The 10,286-nt window shown below is 43.9% G+C and overlaps 1 protein-coding gene across 3 annotated transcripts in view; it reads right to left on the reverse strand.

Annotated features, from left to right (window-relative positions):
- The window catches only part of Samd13 (sterile alpha motif domain containing 13), a 40,014-nt gene that overhangs the window by 29,195 nt on the left and 533 nt on the right, over nt 1-10,286 (reverse strand). The window contains exon 1 of one of the 3 annotated variants that reach the window (XM_036190808.1): nt 6,342-6,419. The exons of the other annotated variants lie outside the window; for them this stretch is intronic. Coding sequence (XP_036046701.1) covers nt 6,342-6,394 — 53 coding nt within the window. The 5' untranslated portion in view covers nt 6,395-6,419. Of the gene's footprint in view, nt 1-6,341; nt 6,420-10,286 lie in introns of those variants that run through there. 3 annotated transcript variants of the gene reach the window in all.

The raw sequence follows: 10,286 nt of genomic DNA on the forward strand, positions 1-10,286 counted from the left end.
TGAAGGTCTTCAGCATGCACTGGGACAGTTAGGAGGAACCAGGTCCTAGGGAAGGTCTCCAGCATGTACTGGGACAGTTAGGAGGAACTAGGTCTTGGGGAAGGTCTCCAGCATGCACTGGGACAGTTAGGAGGAGCTAGGTACTGGGGAAGGTCTCCAGCATGCACTGGGACAGTTAGGAGGAGCTAGGTACTGGGGAAGGTCTCCAGCATGTACTGGGACAGTTAGGAGGGGCTAGGTCCAGGGGAAGGTCTCCAGCGTGCACTGGGACAGCCAGGAGGAGCTAGGTCCTGGGGAAGGTCTCCAGCATGCACTGGGACAGTTAGGAGGAGCTAGGTCCTGGGGAAGGTCTTCAGCATGCACTGGGACAGCCAGGAGGAGCTAGGTCCTGGGGAAGGTCTCCAGCATGCACTGGGACAGCCAGGAGGGGCTAGGTCCTGGGGAAGGTCTCCAGCATGCACTGGGACAGTTATGAGGGGCTAGGTCCAGGGGAAGGTCTCCAGCATGCACTGGGACAGCCAGGAGGAGCTAGGTCCTGGGGAAGGTCTCCAGCATGCACTGGGACAGCCAGGAGGAGCTAGGTCCTGGGGAAGGTCTTCAGCATGCACTGGGACAGCCAGGAGGGGCTAGGTCCTGGGGAAGGTCTCCAGCATGCACTGGGACAGTTAGGAGGAGCTAGGTCCTGGGGAAGGTCTCCAGCATGTACTGGGATAGCCAGGAGGAGCTAGGTCCTGGGGAAGGTCTCCAGCATGTACTGGGACAGTTAGGAGGGCTAGGTCCTGGGGAAGGTCTTCAGCATGCACTGGGACAGCCAGGAGGAGCTAGGTCCTGGGGAAGGTCTCCAGCATGTACTGGGACAGTTAGGAGGGCTAGGTTCTGGGGAAGGTCTTCAGCATGCACTGGGACAGCCAGGAGGAGCTAGGTCCTGGGGAAGGTCTCCAGCATGTACTGGGACAGTTAGGAGGGCTAGGTCCTGGGGAAGGTCTTCAGCATGCAGTTGGACAGTTAGGAGGAGATATGTAGAGAACAACTCAAAAGGGTTCCCTGGAGTGCTCAGCAGAATTCTCATCAGCATCTTTGTAGAATTTTGTGAGGCTGAGGCAAAAAATATCGCCCAGAAGTACTAGAGGTGAAAAAAAATCACCGCACATCATGAATGGGCAAGAATAGAGCCTTTTTCACCTGACAGAGAGGAAAATCTCATAACACAGGAACAGCGGAATAGTAAAAAGGAGGATCTTGCTTCAGTAAAAGGCCAGGAAACAGCCCTAGATCAATGCAGCTTTGGTCCTGGCTCATAAAACTTAGAAGACAGACTTGAAAGGACAGACAGTTTCTAAGAAAATAGCACCCAGGACTACATCAAGCAATCATAGGAATCTAAGAAAATAGCACCCAGGACTACATCAAGCAGTCATAGGAATCTAAGAAACACTCAGCACTGAAAAGAGTAAAATTCACACCGCCTACTATCCAATCAAAAGTTACCAGATATCAGCCAATTAAAATTGAGAAATTAATTCAAATGATTAAAGTTTTATGTCTTTACTCCACATATCAGAGAGCTAGAGAAAAGATGAAATATGTTAAGACATGGAACATGAACACACACACACACACACACACACACACACACACACACACCTCTAAAGTTAACTTTTGGAGATGATGAATTTTTTTTTCTGAAATAAAAATATACATGGATATTTTAAACAAGAGATACGAATTTTAAGAGACAAGATTAAGTAAAATTAAATATGCAGCAACAGAAGCTAATAAAGATGAAACAGAGAAAAACACTTAAAAATGAACAGAGCAGCAGGGAATTATGGGAAAACATCAAGTAGTCAAACACATACACAAATGGGAAAAGGGGCCTGTTTTGGAATAATAATGGTTAAATATTTTTTCAAATGTGATGAAAACTAGACTCACAGATCTAAAAACCAAAACAAACCCCAAATACAAGAAACATAAGGTCACACCAAGCCTCATAATGAAAGTGGAACACAATTTAAAGAAAATCTTGAGAGCAGGTGAAAGGACAGAGGACACCTGCACATGAGATAGAAAGGGTGGGAGACAAAGGAAAGAGGCAGGCCAGGACGTCTGCTTCTATCACAGCTTTCAACCTTCTTCCAGAGAAGGCACTTAACAAAATGGAAGGAAATCTAAACAAACAACATCAAAATCGAGGAAAACAAGTAAAACCATATTTAAGGACAAAGAATGATAGTCCAAATTTTAAAATATTGTGACTCTCCTAAAGAAGTAAGTTTAATGAAGCTGTAGAAATAAGACCACATATAGAATCAACTCTAGCTCTACACAGTAATAACAAATCATTGGAAATTCAAACCATCATATCATAAAAACAGGAAATATTGACAGACACACCAGGTGAAAGTGTTTAAGATCAACATTCAGAAATCCAGACACACTGTAAAGAGAAGGGTGAGGTAAAGGAGGAGACACACTGACCTCACCATGTCACTTCTTCCAACCAACTCATACAAAGGCTAATTCACATGTCAGTAGGTTTGCCAATAGAAATACCACCAGATCTTTCTCTTCTTCCCTCCTTCCTTCCTTCCTTCCTTCCTTCCTTCCTTCCTTCCTTCCTTCTTTCCTTCCTTCCTTCCTTCCTTCCTCCCTCCCCCTCCCCATCTCCCTTTCTCTTCCTTCCTTTCCTTTCCTTTCCTTTCCTTTCCTTTCCTTTCCTTTCCTTTCCTTTCCTTTCCTTTCCTTTCCTTTCCTTTCCTTTCCTTTCCTTTCCTTTCCCTTCTTCTTCTTCTTCTTCTTCTTCTTCTTCTTCTTCTTCTTCTTCTTCTTCTTCTTCTTCTTCTTTTCTCTCTCTCTCTCTCTCTCTCTCTCTCTCTCTCTCTCTCTCTTTCTTCAGGGGAGATAGCTGATTCTAAAATCATAAGGAAATCTCAAACACCCAAACTACTATGGAAACTAAGAACAAAGTCAGTTAACACTACCTAATTTGAGGCCATAGTTATCAAAGCTCCAGTTATCAAGGCAGCATTGTTTTGGTACACATATGTGTAAACAATCAGTGAAACAGGACAGTCTAGTAATAAACCCACACGTAGAGTCAGTTATTTGTCAAAAAAAAAAGTTGCAGAAGCATTTGAACAAACGGTGCTAGAAAATTTGGCTATCCATAGTTAAAAAAATCATCACAACTACACACACACACACACACACACACACACACACACACACTTTGTTTATCTCACACTCCACATAAAAACTAATTTGAGAGGCTTTAGAGATGTCTCAGTGGTTAAGAGTGCTCACTGCTCTTACAGAGGCCCTGGGTTTGGTTCTTAGCACCCACAATGGGCAACTATCAACAGCTTATAACTCCAGCTCCAGGGGGCTCCTACACCTTCTTTTGGCCTCCATAGGCACCTGCATGCATGCTCACATACCCACACAGAGACTCACATAAATACATATAACAGTAAAGTAAAACGTTAAAAAAAAACCAACTAAATTAAACATGATAGTTCTAAGTGCCTACACCTAAAATTATCAAACTTTTAAAAGAAAGTTACCAAAACTTTGGTCTATGAATTCTTAAATATGACACCCAAAGCACTATCCATAAAAGAAAAAAATGAGTGGGATTACAACAAGATTAAAACCCTCTTTCAATTTCAAAGACTTTAAAGAACAACAAAACAAGCCATGAACAAGTCATAATAAAGAACTTCATATAATACATAGAAATTCTATGGCAAATATGAAAAAGATACTAACCCAATAAAATATGTATTCTTAGTACATAAAAATTCTACACAACAAATATGAAAAGCCAATAAAAACTGAGGTGAAAGATTTGAACAACAGTGCACCCAAGATGATGCATGGATAGCAAAGCTGCATCAGAGAAGATAGCTATCATGAAAAGGCATTGGGAAATGGAAATTACACCCTCACCACTATATCTAATAGGAAAGCGATTTCATGAGGAAATGAGACCGCTGAAATATGCACTGTTGATAGTAATGCATTTGGGAAAGGTTCGTAACAGAGTTTAACGTATACCTATCATATAGCCAAGCACTTTAAATCCTTCCTAAGTACTTACACAAATGCAATAAAGCACCTACTCACCTAAAGACTTAAACATGAACAATCAAAGCAACTTCATTTGGATAATACCTACAAAAATGGAAACAACTCCATTCTCTGTCACCATGTAGTTGGGTAAGTAGCTGTGTGCCTATATAATAAAATAATACCCTGTAGTAAAAAGCAATGAACCAAGCTGGGTATGGTAATCCCAGCACTTGTGAGGAAGAGGCTGGCAGAGGCAGGCAGATTTCTGTGGGCTCAAGACCAGCCTGGTTTACATAACAAGTTCCAGCAAGCAATGGCATCAGTGAGACCTTGAACCAGAAGAAGGTAATGAACCAGTAATACAGTGATATCCATAAGTTACAGACTATGTTGAGATACCAGTCTACATAAGTATGTGTTTTATATGCATATTATACATGTATAATATATACTCACTTGTGCAAAGTCAAACTAGTTTATAATGACTGATATCTTATCCATGGTTGTCTGGGGACACGGATGCAAGAAAAGAGATAGAAAGGGAGACTACTAAGGACTGTGAGGAAGTGGAGATGAGAGGTCTGTTCATTATCTCAGTGGTAACAGTGGCTTTATGGGTATAAAAATGCTAAAACTTATCAAAATTTATCTTTTTTAGCACAGGCAACTGGGTATATATGTGCATTATATTTCAACGAAGTTTCCTGTTCCTGCTGGGTCCAATCCGAGGTTCCGTTCTTGCTAAGTGAGTACTCTACCACTAGGCTACCTCCACATTGTTTTCCCTTCTATTTTTGAGACAGGGCCACACTAAGTTGCTCAAGCTGGCCTTGAACTCACTCTAGAACTCATGTTGGGCTTTCAACCTGCCTCAGCCTCCCAAGCAGTGGCTTTACAGGCCTTTACTACTAGGTTTAATGACAACTGTCATCCTTAAATGGACTGAAATAAATGTGAACGAAAAGTTAGTTTCATCAGGTACACTAGTCATACTGCAAGTAGTTAGCAGCCACACAGAGGTAGTGACTACCATTCTGGACAAGACAGTAGAGAATATTCCCGTCACAGCTCATATCTGCTCAGCTCTCACAGGTCCCAGCCATGAGAAAACGAGCCTCCACTGTCTGCCTACTTCTCTCTCCTCAACTGGACCGGGAGGGATGGCAGTACTGCAGGGATGCAGCAGTTTCTGGAATTTGTTGTTTGTTGTGGTTTTTGGTTTTCTTGCAGACAGGGTTTCTCTGTAGCTTTGGAGCCTGTCCTGGACTAGCTCTGCAGACCAGGCTGACCTCGAACTCAGAGATCCACCTGCCTCTGCCTTCCGAGTCACCACCACCCAGCAGTTTCTGGATTTTTTTTTAAAGGAATTTTATTAAGTTAATTTTAATGTAATGTTTCTGTGAAGCGAAATATATATTCTACTCGTCAATCTACAGCACATGCCTCCTTGTTCACCTAGCATGGCTTCTATGGACAAGCTGCTTAGCAAAAGGGCAGAAGGACATGGTGGACCCCCTCCTGGAAGTTTCGTTCTCCTTGTAACCAAGATGGTTACAGTTTCAATATAATTCCTCAATGAGCATAAGGGACTCACAGATATCCTGCAACTTAGTTTTTTCCTATGTTCCAGAAATGCTAAGCCGCACAATCCCCTCGTATGTTCCTATTAAGAAGACTCCAGCACATAACCCTTAGACAGCAAACATAATCGGGAGTGTCACACGTGAGAAGAGATATCCAAAGAGGCCCCCTCCATATGCACCGAAATACTTAACCTTCAAGGAAAAAGATGAAAACCCAGGCAGAGAAGTTACTCTCAGTATCTGACTGAATCAAACTATCACTCTCAGCTTTGAAGTCAGAGGCGACGTTGTTAAAGCAAACACAAAATCTCAAACTCTACTGTCTGCTCGCACCCTAGCAGCCTATGAACCTGGGGATCTGCCCGCTCAGTTCTTTGTCTTATATGCCAATGTAGAGCTGAATTCCCCAAGCCTCTTGGATCCATAGCCTGACACCATCAGCCTTCCACTCAGGTTTTGACCCCTAAAGTTACCACCTGTCATAGAGCTGGACTACACACTGAAGGTAAGGGGGAAGGCCAGACAGTAGCTGGTGGCCACTGCGATGAAGGACAGACCCCCCCCCCCCCCCCCAATGTTGTACTTCAGTAGCTAAGAAGAATCAAAACAGAAATCTACGGTTACATCTACACCAGGTCCCTGTGTTGTCGGCAGAAACAGAAGTCAGAAGCCGGCTTCACTTACTTTTTGACCCCGATACGGCCATTTCTCTTGTTGTCCATGTCAAGAGAGAGCATGGGAAGGCTCTCAGGGTTCCTTTACTTCCGCAACTAATCAATAAGGGGAGAAAAGCTTGGGTTTAATTCGTAGGAAGGGAGAGATGCATACTCTCAACCGGAAACACATGGTCCCGTTTACAGCTCCACACCAGCCCACTTACGTGTGCTAAATCTCTAGACCCCAGGGTTGGAGAGACAGGATCAACCTGAAGGACTGGATGGTGGGCTAGGGTGCTTTCATTTGCAGCATACTGCCTACCTTGACAGCAAGAACATGCAAAGGAGACTGAGGCCTCTTTCCAAACCAGGAGTGTGACCTGGCGGGGCTTCCTGGCCACCTTGCTCCCTAAAGACACTGCAGCTCATACTGAAGTAGAGGAAACAAGCCTCTCTTACTGGCCCCTTCCTACTATGGGCTGTCTTTTTCTTTTTCTTTTTCTTTTATTGCTTTTTGTTTGTTTTGTTCACCTCCACCCCCTGCTTCTAGCTTTCTATGAATGCAGAAGGGACTTAAAGCTTTTATCAGAAAGTGTTCCCCTACCTCATCTCTGCTCAGCAAAACTCTGGGCAACCATGCCGACTTAAAGCAGAAAGCACAGGCACACACACACACACTCACTCACTCACTCACTAACCAGATATCTTAGCACAGAAAGGGTGAAGGGGTGTGTGTGTGTGTTTGAGGTGGGGGAGGGGAGACAGCTCATCAGAATTACATAAAATCATCAAAACATTTGCGATATACAGTAACACATATGACCGACTTTGTTTATCAGATGAGGAACATGTAAAAAATAAAAACCCTCCACAACTAATATACAATTAACAAAATGGGGGGGGGGTGCTGCTTTAAAGAAAAGAAAATCAAAACAAAAAGCCTGGTCTAGTTTCTTCGTATTCAGCTGAAGGCTTAAATGAAATACATTTCCTCTCTAATCACTTTAGACTTTGGTACTCCTTCTCCAGGGATTACTGTGACGTGGCAAGTACATCTTTCAGGATATTCACAAGATATTATCATTCTTCCAGAAGTGGATGATTAACGAACAACATTGCCAGCGTGGGATAATCTCCACTCCCGAGACACACACACACACACACACACACACACACACACACACACACACACACACACACCTTCCAGTTGCTAAGTCTCTAAGATCCCTGCTAAAGAAACCCAACATTTAATATACACACAGACACAAGCATACATCCACAGTCAGGGTAGACAGGGAGAGGGGGCTGCTGTTCCAGCCACAAGAAGACCGGCACTTCAGTTGGAAACTATTATACATTCACCATCTTCTAAGCATCCCAGAAACAAAACGAAACAACTCACAGCGGCACTCCACGACAGCACACTACATTGTCTTATTATCACTATTATTATTTTCTTTTTTTTATTTCCCTGAAAGAGTACAAAGAAAACCTACCTAGAAGCAACTAAAACATGTCATTTTTATAGGCTTATCAAGAACAGCCAAGAAACCCCAATGTTTTCTTTCACAAAGTAGTCTGGCAAAGGAATTCAATAAGGAGGTACAATTTGACACAGCGAAATAAAACCAGGCTGGCTCTCAGCCAACATGACGGAATCACACACAAGCCGCAACTGCTTTCTGGTTCATGGCTGACTTTTTAAAGCTACAGCGTGCCTGTTCACTTTGCTAACTACCTTCCGCACAACTAGTGAGAGGGAAAGAGCACCACTTCCAAGCGGGCAGAACTCTCCGTGCACACGTCTCGTTCAAGGAAAAAGAAGCTGTCTAAGCAGCCTGTTATTGTCTCCCCCCATCCCCGTTGCCACAGAGATCTTTACTGTTGTTCTACATAGCCATGCTTGTGTGTTTCAAACTATTTCGTTGTTTTCTCCCCGTGGGAAGATAAGAGAAAACCCAGGGCTTATGGTGGGCTCTGCTCAGTGAACCCTCAGAAGCTGCAGTCCTGAGTCAGTCTTTTTTCCTAGCGGAGGTGTGGACAAAGTTCCCAGAGCTGCCTTTTAAGTAATCTCTTTGTGAGGATAAGGAAAGCCCTGGCTGGCCAGCAAATCCCTTCACTCCATGATGCAGGAAGCAGCATCTTTCTCGGAGAGAATGTGTAATAGAAGACCAGAGCTCCTGAAAACGTTCCCATTCCAGCCGAGGGAGCCAAGAGAAACCAAACCAAACCAAATCTTATTCTGCAAAGGAAAAACTCCGGCAAGGCTTAATTTGAATGGTTTAGATCAGATGCACTAAAAAAAAAACAAAAAAACAAAAAAACAGAAAAACTCAACCTCCCCACCTCCAAATTCAGCCAACACTTCTAACCCATGAGCACTTGGTATTGCCCAAGTCACATATAATGAAGATGTGCCAACCTACCACCATTTCAGTTCCAATTCAGGAAACTTAGTGGTAGAACACAGAGAGAGGAGAGTTTTTCGATTGTTGCCTGGTCAATCTTGCAGTGCCCTGGACCAGCTGGGAACCGCTTACTGGGGTTGTGGGGGGCATTTCTGTGCCAAAAACCTCATGAACATTTTGTATATGAGTGGAAAAAAAATCTACCAATCAACATTTCAACACTCTAAGTTCGAGATATCCACCAATCCCCCACACTCATTCCCCAACAAAAACCCAAACCAAAAGACAATGGCGAAACACACTGACAAAATCCACTTAAAATATGGAGACCTTAAGTTCCTTACAAGGACCTCGAGAGTCCTCGGTCCTCTGCAAGTGGGATGTTGTTGATTTTAGGCAGAAATGAGGAGAAAGCGGTGTGCCTCCTTTGCTTTACTAACATTCAGAGGTCAAAGGTCAACAAGTCTGAGATAAATTTGGATCCTGAATTCCTAAGTCACCCACCCACCCACACACCTTGTTTCAGGAATGGCATTAGAAATTTTCGGCTTCTCAAAGGCCCACAGCTGAGAACTATTTCAAAGGCTCTCTTTACTGGGCTTTGCCACTGCCTCATTGCAACCGCAGCTATACATTTTTAGGGGTGAATTGTAAGCACTCAATATTTCTGAGTACTGTTTTGAGCCTGGCTTGGCATGTGTGTACATTTTCAGGAATGACCAAAATGAGGGAGATGGAACCTAACTCATCAACATATCCACACTGTGGGACTTGATGTGAAACTCCAGGCCCACTTTCCAACTACAGCCAAATGGATTGGCATTGAATTGCAAGCCTGGTGGGCAGGGGACCCCGGGGTTGGGGGCCCTAACAGCACAGCTCAGAACTGTTCTCTTTGACTGCCACTCTCCAAGGGAAAGAGTCAGGGATGTAGGAACCCTGAGTCTTCCTCAGGCTCACTCACAGGAGGAAAGGCTCGGTCAAGTTTCTCCAAGCACCTCATCCTCCCCTTCCTGCCTGCTGTGATGTTTGCCCTGCCTGTTAAATAAATGTGTTTCTGGAAGTGTTATAGGAAATTGATCCCACTTCATCAAGAGTGTGCCACCAAGGTGTCCTAAATGACGGTAACAGGTTTCACTTACCAGCTAGTTTCTAACTTTGGAAATAAGTTGACATTAGTGAATGTGTGTGTTCACCCTCTCATCTTTGCACACTCTAACAAGCACATTAGCCATTTGCTCTTAAAAAACGTGTGTGTTAACACTGCATTTGTGTGGACTGTATGTGTTGTGTGCTATATGCAAGTGGTGCGCTTTGTGATTATAGAACGTGTGGTGTGTGTGTGTGTGTGTGTGTGTGTGTGTTGTGTGTAGGGGGAGCCCAAACAAGACTTTCTAAGGCAGTACGCCTGTATTAAGGTAACTTTGGATACCCTAGCCTCAGGATTCTGGAACAGAGAACTTTTGGACCACTTGAAAGCGCCCTCGGGTGGGGGAGGGGAGGCCAGTCAGGAAGGACGGGAAACTAGGTACTTTGAGAGATGGCTTCTATTGACCCGCACCCAC

The sequence above is a fragment of the Onychomys torridus genome, chromosome 6, assembly GCF_903995425.1.
Source record: "Onychomys torridus chromosome 6, mOncTor1.1, whole genome shotgun sequence".
NCBI classification, from domain to species: Eukaryota; Metazoa; Chordata; class Mammalia; order Rodentia; family Cricetidae; genus Onychomys; species Onychomys torridus.